Genomic DNA, 20,332 nt, shown 5'->3' on the forward strand with positions numbered 1-20,332 from the left:
TTATAAAAAAGTGTAACTTACTATATCGATTATATTAATACATGGTTATAGCCTTTTCTTTGAACATAGTAAAAATGTAAGGTTCAGCTTCTACTTGTGTCAATCCTTTTTTCTATTTTTTTTCAAACATCCAAGGAGACTTATTGTTTTCGTGCTGGGAGATATTGGGATTGTTTTGTCGAGAGATCATTAGCATCGATGTCAAATACATAAGAGTGTTAAATGATTAGAGAATTTAGGCACAAATTGATATAAAATCAATGGATATCGTCATGAATATCAGTTGATAGGTCTCCTTTTACAGGGGAAAACAATAGACAACAGTTAATAGAAATAAAACCCTTTTTTTTGTATACAAATTTGAGATTATTTCTGTAATACAGATATTGACTGATAATTATTTTAAAACAATGTTAAAGTAAACAAGCTGTTTTATACACACAAAAAATATTTATAACTTGAAATATGATCTATAAATATGATTTTAACCTGGTGGGTTTGTTATCATTGGGAAATAACGGGAAGACGATATATAATGCTAAAACAACAATCCAGGGAAGGCGATTAGATAAGAAAATAGAAAAACACCAAGAATAAAAATCAACTAACATAACACACATATAAAACAAAGACAATTGAACAATCCAAACCGAAGAGCAACCAATAAGATCATAGTGATTGTCATCAAATTTTTGTAGTGATTCATTTAAATACCAGTCTAACCTGGTCTAAACTTCTGACACTGCAAATGATAAAGCGATTCACGGTGAAGAATAACCTATCCAAAAAAAAAGATGCTTTTTCAGTCCAAATTTGCTACAATTTCACATACATGTAATGATAATCATTTCTGAATACAGATATACACTTTGTAGAAAATCATACATTCAACTAAAATCAACCACATGAAGCAAAATCAAGAACTATAATTCTCGCAGAATGCCAATTTCATATGCAATCTGTAATTTTATCTCACAAGTACAAAAACCAAATGAAAAAAGTAAGATTGTTTTTTGATCAGCAACAGGTTTCTGAGCAAGAAATGAAACTGAATTTGGTGGATTTTTGACATGCATGAATTTGATTTTGAAACGACTGCTACAATTATGTAGTAGCATAACATGTCCCCTCCGCCTATTTTGTAAGGTCTAGCATGATACAAAAAACTTTGTGGTTGAGACTTATTCTGGCATGATGTATGAGTGGCGATATAGAATCTTCAAACCTAGGTGCTAAAAAGATGTTACAACAGACGCAATGAAAGTTGACGACACGAAACGAAAAATCAACGCGTTCATCGAATAAATGAACAATTAGTATCTTATTTACCAGGAGTAGGTCATATGAGGCTGACTTCCTTGTGTCTGTAGTGTCCTTAATAACAATTTATTTGAGGTAAATGTGCTGTAAAAATCGACGAATCAAGCTTACTTTTAAAACAAAACATCATCTTTAAAGCAGAAACTGAGCAAATTAGCAAACGATTATGTTTTTGCGTATATGACACTCATGTGAAATTGCGTAAATAAATTGGTCTAGATATGTTCATGAATAACCCATTGCGTTGATTCAAAGTCGCCTTAAAGTCTTGGGAAACAAATTAACCTGTCTAAAAGATATGTTATAAACGTGAGTCTGCAACTTAACATACGATTGAAACTATTACTATTCAAATCCAGTATGCGAATGGTTGTGAAAGTATAAAATGGTTGCGACATTATTCTAAATTATTTAACCACATTTTGGACAGGTGTAATTAAAAATGTGTCTTGGTGAAAAATAATAACTTGAAGATCAATATTCCATACTTACAAATGGTTACAATATATCTAGATGTACTTTTTTTCCGTACTTGAACTTTAACAAAAATAACAAAGAGAGACAGAATTAGTTGTTAAAAGCAAACACAGTTACGTATTCCTGACAACCATGTTAAATTCTGGCGTTTAGTTGGATTCTTAGAGTCTATCTAAGTGTGTTATAAATACTTTGAAATTGTCAAATAAAAATATATTTGAAATACTGTCTCGAAAATGGTAATTTTGTTTTTCGTCATCCGGGAAAAAAAACTATAAAATCGCATCTTCAACGTATATTTTGAACACAATATTTTAAATGTTACAACACACTGTTTCAAAACAAAACTGTGTTCCTTAATGTGTTCATATGCAAGGAGTCATTTAAAGGAGACATATTGATGTTCGTTTTATTTGAAAATGAATATTTTGATGATTAAACGCGTTGACAAATAGCCTAATTCATGTGATATCTCCATTTTCATTAATGCAGTAGTGATGTTTTAGTTTCTGTGTTACCATACGTTATAAAACACTGGTTATTCATACATGTCTAAAAGCAGCAAATATACTTCTTGTTCAGAAAAGGTTCGTGCAAGTCTTAGTTTTTCATAGATTAATTGTATATGTTATGTATAAAAATGACACTTTGATAAGGTATCGTTGTTGGATTATTATAGTGTGAGATGATTGACAAACTGTTTTAAAATACAGATCTGAATACAAAAAGGACCGTTGTATCTATTAATATAGCATATGTTCATCAAAATCATCGTTTGTTCGGTGGATTTTTCAACATCTCGTATCATCTTTACCATTGACAGTCTTGGAATTGTATATGGATCGGTTCTAACATTCAAACACTCACTAGAGTAACCATCAAAAGAGATGTTATTGCTTATCTAATTTACTACGAGCGAGATATGAAATGACATTAAATACATCTGTAACTCAACGAGACAATTCTTATTATGTTTCCATTAGCAAATCTATACCTTTTTTGGAATTGATATTGAACGTACATCATTTCTTTATTGAACCGGTTCAAGTGGTTAACGCTTTCTATTTGGTTTATAACCTTGAGAAATTGTTTCTGCTTCACATAATGTTATTTGTAATGACGAGTAAAAATATTCTTCATAAATACGTTAGTTAGCAGTGTATTAGAAAATCAGTGATTTTTATCTTATTTCGTAAAGTTGTCAGAAGGTCATAATATCTCGTAATACATCGAAGTTGGCAAACAAAAACAAAAAAGAAAAAAAAAACGTTTCCATGACTATTCATAAATTGGTGAATAGATTTCATGGATTTTGATAACACTTCTAGCAATATAATTCACTTGATAAATGTATGTAATTTATTTTAGGTATTTATAAATACATTCAAATCTAGTGGGCGCATGTTAAGAAACAAACAATTTGATGTAATTTTTTAATTCAGTCTATAACATACCAAAATTTGCAACATTTATCTTAAAAAAAATAATAATAAAGTAGAAACAACTGAGTGAATGCTAATGCTGGTGGACTGCCCACAGGACCTAAATGGAATGCACCAGCCAAGAATCTAGATTTATCTCCCCTTAATTAAATACTATATTATATACAATAAAGCTTCAGTATAACACAATTAAAAACCTTTGAGTAAGGAAAGTCTTTCCTTGAATTGTGAATGGTAGAAATTCCTATTTGTTTAGTGTTAATGCTGTTGATGAGAGCTTTATACACTTGTACTTTAAAAAAATGTGCATAGAACCGATGGTCATAATATTCTAATGACTAGTAATTCGGAATTTCCACTGTACTAAAGAATGAACGTCATTCATTAAAAATACACTGAAACCTGTCTTAACTGAACACCTTCTTGTCTTTTATATTCAATAAATTCGTTTCGGTTAGGTTCGGTTTAAACTTGTGATTGGTTTAGTAAGACTCAAAATACATTTAAATTTGAATAAAACTACTTTCGAATGTGCCTGTTTTCAACCTTTTTGTCGGATTTTTAGGCTCTGGTTTAAACAGGTTTAACTGTAACCGATTTAAATCGATAATAAAGAGCGATTTATGTGGCTAGTATGTTGTTTATATAAACCAAAGTAGAATCTTAACCAGATGGATAAACATTTGATATCAAATTGACCGTGTATCCAAATAGTTGATTAGGTAATCTATGTCACGAATCATTTGTTGAAATATGAAATTAATGTTGATTTCAACAGTGCTCACTTAAGATAAGATATCACATAGTTCTGTGAATCAATTATCTTTAAACCAGTAGCAATTATTTTGATATTTAATTCTCATTACGAGAGTGATTGATGGCCACCTGTAGAAATCAAAATGGAAACACATCGAAATTGTATGCTTTTGAGAGAATTTTAGATTTAGAGGGACAACACCTAGCTTCTCAAAGACATATATCTTGTAAGTGAAATGAATGTAGTAGCAATGAATGTATTCTTTCATACCTAGTTTATAGTAAAAATTTAAATCAATTAAGTTAATCGTAAGTTGTAGTGATACAAATGTTAAAACATCATATATTCAGTTTTCATAAAAAAATGTAATCAATGGAACCAAAATTCGAGCGGAAATAAAACTATATGTTCCAAGTAGAATGACTAGATAAAAAAACAAACCTCATACACACAAAAAGAATATGAAATAACCATAATATCACGTACAAAGAAACAAAAGTATAAGAAGAACTCGGACTCCATAAAAAGCCTAATTGTAAGCAGTCTAGGACTGTACAAAATCAGTGATTTTGATTTAAATAATAATGTCAAAAAAGTATCAACTCTTCGTTATCTGTAAAAAAATTAATTTGAGATAGATACTGTAATCTGATTGGTTAAAACAATTTTGTTATACCTCAATGGATAAAACAAAATATTGACACGCCCCTATTCAGTTAAATTCAGAGCTACTTTTCTCATGTTTAAAGATAAAAATATATTTTAAAAATAATTTATCAGAATTGGCTATGAACAAAATTGTGTCTATTGAAAAATAACAAATTTTCCATGTGCATATTTTGTTTATTGTACTAAACAATATGAACATGGAAAATTTATGTTATTTTTCAATAGACAAAATTTTTATCATAGCCAATTCTTAAATAACAGTTTTCATTTTCATTGTGTGACCAATGCTTTTTTGGTTTTGTCTATTATACATTCTGAATATTTGTCCGGCGTCATTTTTTCAGTCGGTTATGTACTATTCTTTACCATTAACATGTTGAGCAGATACCTTTGAGGACTACATGATACAGACACACCGCCGCAGTATCAGTAGTCTTACAGACCTAATTTGATGAAATGCAAATTGTTTTCTTTGACATAATCAGAACCTGATTGGTAATATAAGAACAGCAATACTGTACATTTTAAAGGTACTTTTATAGTGAATTTGATTAAGCTTCATCTCGTTGGTATGAAAAAAGAGAGAGTGTTTGTACAGAAGGGAATGTCTTATTACTGTTAAACTAATACATTTGTTAGACGTTTTGGTGCTTAAGCTGTAAACTCAATTCGTAACCGTCAACTCAACTTAAAGAAATTTAGACTTTTACGAAATTAGAACTCTTGTCTGTCAATGTTAAGTTAATGTATATTGTAACGAATAGTTTGTTTTATTTAATTTAATACAATTTCTTTTTCCTTAACAAAGAAAGTTTTAATCAACATGTTAATTAAATAAATATATGTAGCAAAATATACGCTCTAACGGAAGTATCATAAATGTATCATACTGTTGTAGTTGCTATCATTGACATTTACATTGTAACTGACGCCTAGTATATCTATGCTTGAACACTGCCTTGCAATCTATTTCACATTCCCAAATATTCAATTTTACTAATGGTATTTCATATATTATTTTTTGCTATGTTCTGTTTATTGATATCGTAAGTTTATTTGCAAAGCCAGTTTTGTTTTTAATGTTTGTTATGTTCCCGATACACATCATTTGATTTAGACATTATATTTTTATCGAGCCACTGTGTTATATCTAAGCTGAACTACGGATAAAGGAGATACCGAGGTTGCTCTCAAGGCCAGTAATTACGTAAAGTTATTAAATATCATATTTTCTGATATTTGACTATATATTTGTCAGGACAGTATTATATTAATCTAGCTGGAACAATAACATTGTACTTTTACATTACATTAATGTGATGCACATGCAATGTTTAAAATTAAAGTTTGAAAATCGCTCCTATCACAATGGTATGACTAACACATTTTGTCATAAGGACGGTTGTCAAGATAATCAAAATCGAATAACTTATTATCCGATTTAATGATTAAATTAAAACCTCTTTTATTTGACCACCTAAGGGAGAGCAAAATGATGGTCACATTAGACAAATGTTATTTATATGCAGGTTAATTTTAAACAGAATGCCTTACAGCGGTATATTTTAAGTATCGTTTATAATAATAGTTGGTTGCTATGATAAGTTTGACTGTACTATTTTTCTGCTCGCATGTTGCAAGTCTTTTCAAATCTTTGTATATATTTTAGGGCTTGTTGTCGGAGCGTTGTTTATATGTAAATAGAGCATTGATAAACTAACGTAATAGTAAACCATTATCGACTACTGAATGAAATCTCCGAACTTGAAGAAAGTTTTTTATTTGGTTAACCTTTGTTGATCAGTCAAAAATGAATTTTGACTGTTAAAGGGAAGAATATGTCGTGACCAGTCAACCATGGTTGTGTCCGATAATCTCAATTTTGTAAGTAACAAGGAATTTAAAAATAGCTATTGAACACATATAAAGTATTGCAATGCATCAATTAAAAGAATTGCAATTCGGCTGATATTACTACTTTTTAGTAATTAATGCACAAACAAATTTCCGAATTTATAGTTTCTAGTTACGTATTCACCTAGTACAATACTTGTTAATACATACTTTGTCTTTATATGTTTAAAATGGTCTCATTTGTAAAGTGCACGTACATGTATAGGTTACTTTGATTATTAATTAAGCAAATAGAGCATTGGGATTAGGCTTTAGTGGAGTAGTAACTTATTATTATTGAAATGAAAATCTTTTGCAACAAATTGAACTTAAAGCACTCGCGTTGAAAGTATAGCAGTTAAATTCTTTAAGATAAAGGCTACTTTAATTAACCAGAGAAAAGGCTTTGAAAACCCACGTAGACAGCTGTGTTTGTAGATGAAACAAAGTAGAACAAAAGGGTTTTTGAGGTACACATTGTAAATCGAGTGCAGGAACTTTTTAGCCCTTTTTGACAATTGGCATTTAGTACAACATCGGAATATAATCAGTATTGAAAATCAAATGTTACCTTCGTAACTATAATCACCTGTTTATTTCCTCGTTTGAAGAAAATTTATTAACCTGAGCATATAGTTGCGGTTACAGTACTAAGTATATATTATCGATCAAAAGAGTGATTATGGTTGAAGAAAATTTATTCATCTCAGCATACAGTTGCAGTTAAAGTATTCAGTATATAGTATCAATCAAAAGAGCGATTATGACTTTAACATTATTTTTATATGTATCATTTTAAATTTTGCTATCATTTCTATTCAGCTTCAATTCATCCAATTTTTTTTTTATAATTTTAAATTTGAGTGTATTACACATTTTTAAAAATATTTCTGTAAATTACCGTCTACATTCATGTACAGAGTGATTCTGGCATTCTTTCGACGTTTAGACAACACTACATTGAAATCCAAGAAGAACAATCACATGATAAGTAAAACTGCGTACTTTTCAATGATCACTATCATCTTTTATTATCAAGTTTATATAGAGCAAAGGAGGCAGCCACAAAATGCCGTTTTTTGTTTTTTGTTTTTTTGGTTTTTGTTTACATTTTTGGTTTGATTTGATGTTTCCTATATAATGCGAATTACTGCTTTCTAAACAGAATCAAATATAAATGCAAATAAGGTAAACCTAGGGTAAGGGACACGACTCTTACAAATCATTATAACTTTTGTATACAATATTTCACATCAATCTTGTATAAGCTTCAAACTTGGCTTGATTTCATTCTGTTTCAAATGAAAGCTTGATAGGCTTTTAGTGAAATTAAATATGATACACACATGTCGCTGATTTCAAGAGTTATGTCCCTTACCATAGGTCTACCTTCTTAAACAATGTAAAATGTGCTTACCTACTCTGCAATTACACACAAACAAAATGGTACCAACTTTTATTAAAAAAAAGAAATCCGTTACTAAACATCTAAAGGTTGATGAAATAGTAAAATAATTTCTAGATAGATAATTTATCGTTCAAACAGTTCTCTCGGAGTTATCGCTGCAAGTTTCATATCTAGTTATGTCTAATCATTTATCATTTCAAAGGATCATTTGATCATCTGTGTTTATTTTAATTGAAATCGTGTATCGTAGCATTTGAATCGAATATTTATAAACAGCGCAAGTGCATGTCGTTAAGAATTGCAGATCTTTGATATTTCAAATAAACATAAGGAACCTTTGTTTATATTATATGCTTGGTCAAGTTATGAAATGGATTCAAAAGTAAATGGTTTGAAAATATATTTCATATTACCATTTCTCCCATTTAAGGTAAATTACACATGATTTCTCAAAAATATTAAACTCTAATAATCACTCAGCAACAGTTTTATCAAACGGGCCATGTATGTAATCTTTGTACATTTAAAGGATTAGATAGATATAGACACCATAACAAACTTTTAGTTATTTTACTAAGTACAAATGACACAAATAATTTTCAAATCAGAGAATACATCGTCAATAGTAAGGGGGTGAATTAGTGAGTGCATCATTAGAGTTCAAAAGTCGTGGATATTATCCTAATCAATGTCATGTTAAAGATATCTACTTTAAAGTTGACTAGCATTGCTTCTCTACCGATCACTTTGTATTTACGGGAAAAAGAGAAGAAAGAGCAATCAAGGGAACCAAGGCTACAGCGGCAATCAAAAGAATGAAATCCAGGGACAAAGACCAGACATGGAAAACAGACACACACAACAAAGAACATAAAGCAACTAAAATCACACACAAAAAGTAACAAAAGCAAATGAGCAACTCGGACTCCACTAAAAACTGGGAGCATGGGCCAGGTGCACCGGTAGGGTAAGCGTCCTCTGCTTTTCTAGAAACACCCGCCGAGTTGCTCATAAAAAGCCAAGTCCGGGGTAGACAAACGAGGAAAGTAAAACCATGACCCGTTGAATACATCAGTCCTCATGGTGCCGATGGACACACCACAACGATCCACGAGTTCACGACGACGACCGTAAAACTTCTGTAGTGATGACTTCAATCTTGTAGCAACATAACCCTGTTCCAGAAACCTATTTGTTAGAGTTCAAGTGCGATAGTATTATGTCTGAGTGCCGCGACTATTCATTGTGTCGACCATATGTTGTGTAGATCGAATATTCCGGGAGTTTGCAAAATCAACGAATAAATGTTAAATGTATTTAAAACCGAAATAATTATTACATGAAAAAAATGATAGTAATGTCGCTTTTATTTCTTGTAATAAATTTGTTTTGCGTACTACAGAATATGGCACTATTCAAAATCAAAACTATTTTGCTAAAATTCATCTCATAAAATTCAAATCTAAGGAAAAATTTTAATAATTATCTCGAACAGACAAAATTCATATTCATAATTTTCTATATCATCAGTTAATACAGAATATGACTGGTTTCTATTCTCATGATGCTAAAGTACAAGATATATGTGCATGCACTTTATCTTAGAGAAGACTTGCATATCATCACGTTGCCTGAGGCAGTGAGATTTTTTTTCACATTTCAAACTTTGAAGTGCACAGATCTGTCATTCAATAGACAAAATCTGTCAAAATAAAGGAATTGAAGAAGGTTGTTGTCAGTATTTATCGTATAACTATTTGATATCACAAACTTCTTTGATGTTTTGTTTTGTTTTTTTTTCACAAAGGAAAGTAGACAGCTACTAACTTTTATATAACACTACAAGAGACATTGAAGTTACGGAGATTGTTGTATCATGTCGTACCTGCAATGTTCCATTCATAAAATATACTTTTGATTTTAGTTTGTGTATTCCAAATAGCTATGAATTTTCAATGAATTTAGAATATAAAAAAAACAATACATCTGAACATCAATATAGTAAAAATCATTTCGGGAAAGAACCAAAGCAGTATTGTGGGTCCGTCAATATTAGAAAACAAATTTGGTTTGATATATGTAGTGATTTCTTACTCAATCTAATCGTTTCGGTAAATCTTGCAGTGCTCAAAACATTCGTGTAGTGAGAATTGGATTATCTGGTGCAGATAAGTTAATCTCATAATGTGAAACTAATTACTGATTTCTTTTTTTGCTTCAGGTATATGGCAATTATCCATCCACTAAGACCGAGAGTCACAGGACGAGTAATCATAGCTGTGTTTATCATCTGGTTTGCTTCTACTCTCTTAGCTGTTCCAAATCTTATTTATTCTACCGTTTTCACATTGAATAATACTGACATTCATATTTGTGCGATAGAATGGCCTGATGGTGATCCAACTGTCAGCAAGCTTGACTTTTGGTAAGTGATCGAATGATAAGTAATAATTTGTAGAAAAGGAAGAAAACGTTACTGCTACATGTATACCTGGAAGATTTGATATTAGTGAAACGTAATAGCGCTGATATTCAATATATGTCAGTAATATGAGGTCGAGTTCTCAGGGCATCTCATGTCATAGGTCAAAATTAACGTTCTTCTTCTCTAATCACCGTTGCCATTTGTATATTTTCTTTATTTTCTATTTTATCAATTGAGGTATTGAACTTTCGAAATAAAAGTGGAAAAATAAAGTATATTTTCCCTATTTGATATATGACTTGTACACCGCTGCGTATTTATTTTGAAAAAAAATATCTTCCTGAAAGGGTATATCAAGAATAAGCAGAAATTAACGAAACGTTAGAGGCGTCGATAATGTATTTTTATTGATTGTTTCGAATAACAATCAGTGTGACACAATAATGAATAATGGAAAGTATTTCAAGTCTCACGTCTTATCATCTTACATATGAATCATCGCCAAACTTTTACTATCTGACTCATGGATTCTTTTTCCCATTTTCTAATTTTCTGTTCTTTACTATAGATATGTATGTTTCATATTAAAAGCCCTTTATGTACTTTTGAATAAAATTTCTGACATCACAGAGTGTTTAAATATGGATATTATATAAAATTTAATTGTATTAGCTACAAATCGGCAATATTTACAAATCCTGAAATCATACATTCTGCTTGTAGTCTCTATTTTCATTCAACTTCATTATTATTATGATCCTCATTCCCTTTTTTTCAAATTTTAAACATTCATTTGAGGGTCGTCATTGTTATGCAATATTTTTTTTACTGAAATCAATTCTCAGCATTGAAATCGAAAGAATAAATAAATGTTCGCTGGTTAATCTGTAAAACATTGCATCTAACCGTGCAGATGAATAAGAATTTGATGTTTAATGAAAGGAATAAGGAAGTGTTGTATATTATGAGTTTGCTTCCACTTGCCATTTTCACACGTTATACAAACATCTGACTTGGATGTTAGTATGAATTTAGATGGTTTTGAAACGCTTGTTTAATTAACATTCAAACAAGACATGCTGATATTAGGTTGTCATTGAGAACAACCTTCGTTTATGTTTATTTTGATATTTTTTTCTAATATTTGCATTATATTGAACAAAAACATTGAAGCGTAGGATTATGTTTATCATTCAGTACATTTAATTTTATTAAGGAAGTTAAACGGAATTTATTGAATACATAAAATGCATTCAATTACCTCTGCATAAGATTCTTAGTTGTCTTGAAATTATTTTTATTCCTTGATCACCATTTATATTTCAATTATATGTTTCCCTTTAGATATCACAAAAATACTTGCCGTGATATGGCCTGGTCGCCTCAAAGCATTAAAAATACTATCAAACAATTTAATATCACTTACAATTTGTTTAAGTAGTACATTACATTTAAAAAAGGATTAGTTTTTCTCGTGTTACTTCATTTCAACGTATATATTTCTGTTTAGTAACAGGTACATTGGTTAAACAAAATCATTCATCAAATATCCTGCGTCTCCACTCACCTTTACTATATTCTATTGTATTTTTAATCTGGAAAACGGATTAGTGATAGAGCCATTTAATAACACGGTGCAGTTGATATGCCCATTGATAGTTTTCATATTCACAATATATATCTTTCTAGGTACAATATAAGCATTTTGTTAGCGACGTATCTCATTCCGATGGCAACACTGACTGTAACCTATACACGTATTGGTGTTGAGCTGTGGGGTCAACAGACCATTGGTGAAAACACCCCGGTTCAGTTTGAAAGGATAAAATCAAAACGCAGGGTGAGCCTTGTGGTCATACATATATACCAATAAATATTGTTTTATCGTGTTTTAATTCACTGGCTATACACTTGGGTTGGACGATAAATGTATTTCAGATGTATGGTTAATAAATTTCAAAGATGAAAAATAATTTAGACAAAATCCGGTCAAACATTGTAAACACATGAATAGTATATCAGAATGACCATAGTATTAGTATTTCAAACATGGTTCATAAGATTTACACAGGTAAAAAAATCATTTCCTCTTAAAAAGACATCCGTCACTACGGTAAACTTCAATGCAGTAGAAATGCTTTGTGTGTAGCAATACATGTGTTAATCAGGGCTACTATGACTACGATGCTGCCAAATTGAAGGGCAAGAAAAAACACAAAACAAAATTTACTAAATCAGTAAATAACACAAAGAAACCGATATTAAACACACAGAACAACTAATACTATAAGTGTTTTTATTGTACACATGTTTGTGCAGGTTTGTCCATGTTTTATTTTAATTTCTAGGTCGTTAAAATGATGGTGATAGTGATAATCATATTTGGTATTTGCTGGCTACCGTATCATCTTTACTTCGTACTCGTGTCAACGACTCAAATCTCAGAAATGGCATATATACAAGAGTTTTACCTGGTTATATATTGGTTAGCTATGAGCAACTCGATGTACAACCCTATCATCTATTGCTGGATGAATGCTAAGTGAGTGATTTAGCTTTTATTTTCTTACTTTTCAGGGGCAAAGCGGTTGGTACGGCAGGTATAGCTGGCGCTGTACCTATTTTTTTCTCAAATACAGGGTATTCCACATGGCAACTATTCAAAACAAGCTATAATATATTTTTATAACTCCTGTCGTATCAATCAGGGTGTTTCTCTTTCGTTTGTATTTTTTTATAACTCCTATGGTATCAATCAAGGTGCTTCACCTTCGTTCGGTTTCAAAATCTGATATCAGTCGTCATGCTTTAAAAAAAGAAAAAAAACATGGAATGTTTTCTATGTATGTTATGTTTTCACTTTCAGTTTACTTTTATGTTGCCTGAATATATGGGGCAATTATTTAGCTGTGTAATGTTTTATTAGGGCAAGCTACAGTCTACCCTGTGGTGCGAGGATTTCCTCCATATTCATTGAAGAACCATGGGTGGCCTTGAGGTGACATACTGGTGGGGTTGTTGTCTCTTTCACTAAGTCCATTCTATTTATATAATAACAAACTGATGTAATCGAATATGCATTTCTTCTACTTATAAATTAAACCAGATTCTTGGCTTAATATTCAATCTGCTTGTTTTACATTCTTGGTTTAATTGACAACAGTTGTTTACTTAATGTTAGATTATTTGTCTTGTTTGCCAATGAATTAATGTTCCATGAATGTTCTCTTCGAAAATTTGTCACCATGGACGTTTAAAGTGTCCATGAGTGATTGACACTTGTTACTAAGGAGCTTATCCAAAGCAAAAAAACTTGTTGATAAATAATATTTTTTGGAGAAATCTTGTACATGTGTAACCTTTTTTTTTCTGCACCATAAAAATTTAAAAAAAAACCTATAACTTTGGATAAAGTGAAAAAATGGAAGTATGTCGCAAATTACCAGGATCATGGAAAGAATATTTAATTTAACAAATTAAAGTTCTGAAAGGTTGTCATTACCAATTGGGGTCTTTCAAATATAATTCAACACTTTGAGTAAATATACATTTTTTTTAAGTTTTAGGAAATTAGCGTTCTGTGGTTTTCTACAAGGGTGCCAATTATACGTCATATCACAAAACATGCAAAGAGTTCAAACATTTTGAAGTTTTGTTATACAAACTTACATCCCATTCAATAACAACACAGTGCATAAATACTGGTACAGGTACGAAAAAACCCACAAATGTATCCTGTTTCAATTTCAACAAACTCTTTGAACATGATATATTTATAGAATTTCAGCAAATTGCTAAATTTTTAGTCATCCCCTTCTTATTTTTTTATGTAAGAATTTACACTTTTCTGTATGTTTCATCGGTTGTTATGAATTCAAGTTTTCACATTTACAATATGCACTTCCTACTTTTCCCAATGCATTTTTCAGTTGTACTTTATTAACAGCCCTTTATGTCCGTTCTCCAAAAGGCAAGAAACTCCCGTTGCTTCCACTTTTTCCTTTGATTTATACAGACTTGATAAATGTGTTCATCTTGTCGTTACGAAGGTAAATTACAAAAATACAAGTATTTGTAAGCCTTTTTATCGTCTAATGATATTTAAGAAAATAAGCCACTTGACAGTGGGAAACATTAAAAGTAATATACGATAAAACTGCAAAAATGTAGGTTCTCTGTACTTTTCGATATCATAAAACGCATATCATAAAGTGAAATGCTGATATATGAAAAAAAAAATATCATAAACCTATAATGGTTCATTATTCCTTTTTTTTTAAATATGTCATTCCAATTTTACCATAAATAACTTAATTTAGTCAACGAATTTATAACTACAATCAAATACCACAAGGGGAGTCAAAATTAGTATTCCGTTAGTGGTTTCAGATTAATCTCTTTGATCTGCGAGATAAAAAAATGTTTTAGATTAGTTCCCCTTTGCACTCAGCTGCTGTGTCGCACCCAGAAACCTAATTAGAATGATCTTGTGAAACTATTGATATTTTTAATTTCCTAAAGGAAATTCCAAGATATTCTCAATTCTCAATTTACAACATGCAATATTTCGTGAGGAGTGCATTATTTCTTCAATGTTTTCATTTAAGTGATAATCCTGGACGATAACATGCAATTGATAGAAATCGAAATTGCAAAATTCATTCTATGACACATTTTAACAATTGTAAATTCACGTAATTATAGCATTTTTATGTACTATTTTCTCTATATAATAAAATCTTTAACAAATACTTTAACAATCAACATCAATCTAACATAAAATATCCATGGTTCCTTGTACTCTATTGATTGATTGATAGGATGATTTTAACGTCCTTTGACCACTCAAACTTACTATGCTTTGTTCGATTGCTTTGTCCGAATCAGTCTTTGTAAAGTTTGAGGCAGAAAATCAGTGATTACTAGTCCCCAGTTTGATTTGACAGGGGATCGAACCTTCGAGTGATGCATTGTAAATGACATAGTTATGTTATTTGCAAAAGAAACAACCATGAATATGCATGTATATATTATCATATCTGTAGTTCTGTTCTCTTAAGTTTTGTCCAAGTGATATTCGCTGCGATATTGTTGGTGATAAGAAAAGGCGTCTCACATAGGCACCTTTATTATAACAATCATTTTCTCATTCATGTGAACTAGTAACCAAGGAAACCAAGATTCTAGCGGAAATCAGAAGAAAGTAATACAAGGACAAAAACCAGACATGGAAAACAGATACAAACAACAAAGAAATAAAATAACCAAAATGTTACGTACTAAGCAACAAACGTAAATGGTCAATTCGAACTCCACTTTAAACAGGAAGGATGAACCAGGTGCACCGGTAGGATAAACGTCCTCTCCTTTTCTTAAAACACCCACCAAGCCGCCCTTAAAAAGTCAGGTTCGGGGTAGACGAAAGAAGAAACGAAGACTAAGACACGTTAAACAAATCAGTTTTCATGACGCAGAAGTATAACATTTATGACAACAGAAGTTTCAGTTATGTGGTCTAATGCCATTCAATTAAAGTGAAAATAGCATTATGTTGCAAAAATAGGTTTGCCTCTTTGCAATGAAGGGTTATCATAACATTGCCGAATGTATATAATCTAGGCAGTAGTCAAAAAGAAAGTTCAGATAACCATTAACAAACAAATTATCGTATAGAAAACTGAACATTTCAAAACTGATTTCAATGGCAATTTGACAAAGGTAAAAGTACATCATAGAAAATACGTTGAAGCTATTGAACGCATACTTATTTCTACCGAAGAGACCCTGTTGTGTTTGAAGTGAATTAAATAATGCACATCTACTATTTTTATAAGCCATAGCAATTATTTTCTTTGAATGGCATATTTTTGTGTCATTCGTTGGCGCCAGTATAAACAAGGCAATTAAATTGTACCAGAATATAAAGCAATCGTATGCTCCTATTTTCTGAATATATCTTTAAAACATAATTACTTTATATCAATGCAACTCTGGCTTTTATATGACGTCCTAAAATAAAGATATGGGCAATAAGGTAACCTTTTAGATTTCCTCCTCATGATTTTACGTTAAGGAACAAGGAAAATGGGTTTACTTTCCAAATTGCGTTAAATTGACAAATGCAGGCAAAGATTGTTGGCTTTTATTATCAACGTATCTTTATTTGTTCCTTGCAGGACGACTATGTGATTTGTTTATTTATTAGCCAGAGATCAGGATACTTTGCACATCATTCGGTAAAAGTTAAAAGGCAGAAACTTTTCCGTGATCATATTTTTATTTCTCTTGACTTTGACCTAATGTGGAATCTTATTTTCAAAAACGAACAAAACCAAAATCAGAAATATTAATTGCCTTTGAAATACAATAAAATACTTTCTGACATATTCAAAATAAAATGTATTGAAGCATTTTGTTTTATTTGCTACTTTAGGAACGGATGATTAGGATTGATGTAAAGCTGAACGGAATATTTGTTAAACATTGTGTTTAGAAAGTAATGATAATGTTGCATATCAATTATTTGAAGTTTTTCGCGAAAGCATGATATAATTATGTAAAGTTCTGGTATATTTTTGTAGGTTCAGACAAGGATTCGTTAGAGCGTTTTGTTGTTGTCCATGCGCTCCCTGTAAGAGAATTCGAAACAGGCTTTACCACGTACGGGCACTTTATCCGGCTGGACAATTTACAATGTCTGAGAAATTTTTCCACCGGAATGGCTCTTCCGTGCACACAGTAACCGAAGACATGGATGAGACTTCATCCTCACTTATCAGAAAAAGCATGAAACATCATCCCCATAAACTGATAGATTAATTGACTTCTCATAACCACATCTTGCCTGTTATTGTTGTGGATGTTGAATTATATGTGTTTGTAGTATATTTGTAATTGTTGAATACGCCAAATAATCGAATATTGAAATCTAGTTGTATAACTTTAGCATACACATTTTACATATTTTCTCTCATACAAACACGAATAGGCAACCTGGAAACACACATACATGTTAATTTTGGCATTAGACAGATAAAAAAATACATGAGTTGTGTTAAAGTCATGAGTCAAGAAAAATAAGTATGTCTTATAAAATCAACAAAAAAAAAAAAAAAAAAAAAAAATGAAGATATCAGGCAGATCCGTTTTTTTGACACTTTTATTTTCAAATCCCGTAATATCTATGTTTTTCATAATGCCCCCCCCCCAAAAAAAAAAAAAACAAAAAAACAAAAACAAAACAAACAAACAAAAACAAACAAACAAACAAAACAAAACAAAACAAAACAAAACAAAAAAAAAACGAAAACAGAAACAGAAACAAAATAAACAATTTCACATTTTCATCAAAACAGTTTTTAATTACCGTATCTTTTTCAGTTCATCCGAGTGCATATTGTTACATGTATTACGACCAGGTATTCCTCGGGCCATGTCTTCCACATTCTTTATGACTGGAACGCTATCAGATGCAGAGATAAATTCTAAATAAAAACGAGACTCTGTATTTTATGTGGTTAAGTTTACATTACAATCCACACACAAAACAGTCTTTTTACTATTTTTATAAGGGTTATACGATGGCGCATTCATTGCGTTTCACCATATCTGTTCATTTTCCTATCGTCCGTACTGCTGAGTATTTGTGTTTCGAAAATATTAAAATAAACAATGTACAGCTTCCAGTGAAAATAATGAATAGCATGAAAATGAAACAAACTAATTACAATTACAGAAGTTGGCATTCTCTGACGTGTACTAACACATTGTGACTAAATTTTGAAATTGATGAAATATTCTAATTAATTACTTCGACACAACATATCACATACCTATTATTCATGCATCCAATCTCTCAACATACTTTTCATATTTTGTTTATCATGTGTAACTGTTATAAGTATTTTATTACCTTTAATTGATATAAAAAGAACATCAAACAGTATGATTAAAGATCAAGGTTGTTATCATCAATTTTCTAGACGAATTTTGACAGATTTTTCCATCAGTTTCCGAAATATAATTATCGTGTTGCAATGGTATTCCCTATATCATTGACCCTTGATGAGTTTAAACTTATAAATATATATGTTTTCTGCTAAAAAGTGCATCATTTGTACTGGCAGAAATTCGTCAGTACTTCTTTTACTGTTTATAACGAACCATGACATAATTCTTTTAAATTCAAAATAAGATTCAAAATGTGTGTACTATGTGTGTTCGTTCTTGAAAGTAAGCTATAAATGATAAGTAATAATTTCAAGAGAGCATTTTTTAGTCTGAGGAAACAAAACTTAAAGATATTCCCATAATCACAAATAGAATGTATGCAGATATTCACTAATATTCAAATGCATAGAAACCACAAAAAATAGACGACTTTCATTTCGTTAGAATTGTATGATTTAATGCGAATTGTATGCGACAGGTTTAAGAAAAGGTTTCGTTATTATAACTTTGAAATTAGTCGTAAGCTTATTTTTTGGACTTAGTTGACCTAAATTCTCGAATACTTCAACTAGCCTCATCGCAAGGCTAATTATATGAATCATCAGAAACATAAGAAGCAGCTCATGCCATGCGCAGAATTATCTATACTTATGAAATTACAACTAAACATACATGCAAAATCGTATGACATTTTCGTTCAAGAATATTGTTCAAAAGTCCTGAGTATATTCTTTAATTTTTATAATGATTCATTACACAATTATTTTAAATTAACAATAGCATTCAAAATATATTTACAACGCGTTGGTACCTAAAAGTAAGCTATTAATATTCACTAGTTTCGGATGTTAATCCTAAGAGAGAACATTGTGGTCTGAGAAAACAGCACTTACTGATATTATTCTCATAATCACAAAAGCATGCATGCAGATGTTTACAAATATTTTAATGCATGAAAATAATTTAAAATATATTTTAAAGTAATCAATACGAAACAATACTGATGCTTTTGTTATAAAACGTTATGTAATCGTTCAAAGCATCTCTTCATTGTTTGTTTATCGACTGATCTGTCACTCATGGAACGATAAGAGATGTTAAAATTGATTGATGATGAACAGATTGCCACACAGAACATAATCTTCTTGTTTAACAATGATATTTATGCAACTAACAAACGCTAAACACTTCAAAACTTCTGACTGATTCTTTGAACCATCTCTTTGTTTCTGATTATGTAATTCAGCACTTAATCCATTATTTCATTGACATACCACTTAACAAATGTCATAACTACATAGTTTAAATTCTAGGCCTGGCAACAACTTTGACATACGACTGTTGATGCTTATTGTTTGAAAGAGCGATATGAAATAATCGATTTTAAAATACAGAATACAAATTCAATAGATATTTCTAATACACACGTTTAAAGAAGACTTGTTTAAACGATTCACAATGAAGTTACACAGTACATTTGTAATTAAAAAACGTTATTAAAACACATATCGCAGTTGAATAAGCATGTCTTTTTTATTGCTGTCGAGACTCAGAATAGAATGAAATGTTTTCTGTTCAAGACACACCATGAGAAATATACAGTGTAAACCATTTCAAGTGACCTTCATAAAGAGCGAGAACCCCGGTCACATAATGGACACAAACCTGACTGTGCTCGTCACCTATCTGAATTGTTTTATATATAAACGATTGAGGCTGAATGTTTTTAGAACCTCGTATAGAATAAAATTGATAAAAGATGCTAAATACTATAGCTTTACATGTACATACAGGTATATTGATGATGTAGCGTCCATCAACAACCTTTTTTTTCGTAAATGAATACCTTCATCTTCAATATATCCAGCAGAGCCCGAGATAAAAAAGACAACAGAAACAGCTTGTTCTGCATTTTTAAACCTACATCTCGAATTTGACAACAGTGGTCATCTTAACACAAATATTTATGATAAAGAGAAGACTTTAATTCT

At 30.8% G+C, this 20,332-nt stretch overlaps 1 protein-coding gene across 1 annotated transcript in view; it reads left to right on the forward strand.

The window, feature by feature from the left end:
* LOC148620371 (tachykinin-like peptides receptor 99D) overlaps positions 1–17,276 on the forward strand; it is a 47,143-nt gene extending 29,867 nt beyond the window's left edge. The window contains exons 2-5 of the mRNA XM_088581201.1: positions 10,188–10,391; positions 12,081–12,231; positions 12,740–12,933; positions 16,973–17,276. Coding sequence (XP_088437327.1) covers positions 10,188–10,391; positions 12,081–12,231; positions 12,740–12,933; positions 16,973–17,210 — 787 coding nt within the window. The 3' untranslated portion in view covers positions 17,211–17,276. The remainder of the gene's footprint in view (positions 1–10,187; positions 10,392–12,080; positions 12,232–12,739; positions 12,934–16,972) is intronic.
* Positions 17,277–20,332: the final 3,056 nt, after the last annotated feature.

Source organism: Perna viridis, chromosome 4, assembly GCF_037379345.1.
Source record: "Perna viridis isolate PV_CMFRI_1.1 ecotype Kerala chromosome 4, ASM3737934v1, whole genome shotgun sequence".
Classification (NCBI taxonomy): Eukaryota; Metazoa; Mollusca; class Bivalvia; order Mytilida; family Mytilidae; genus Perna; species Perna viridis.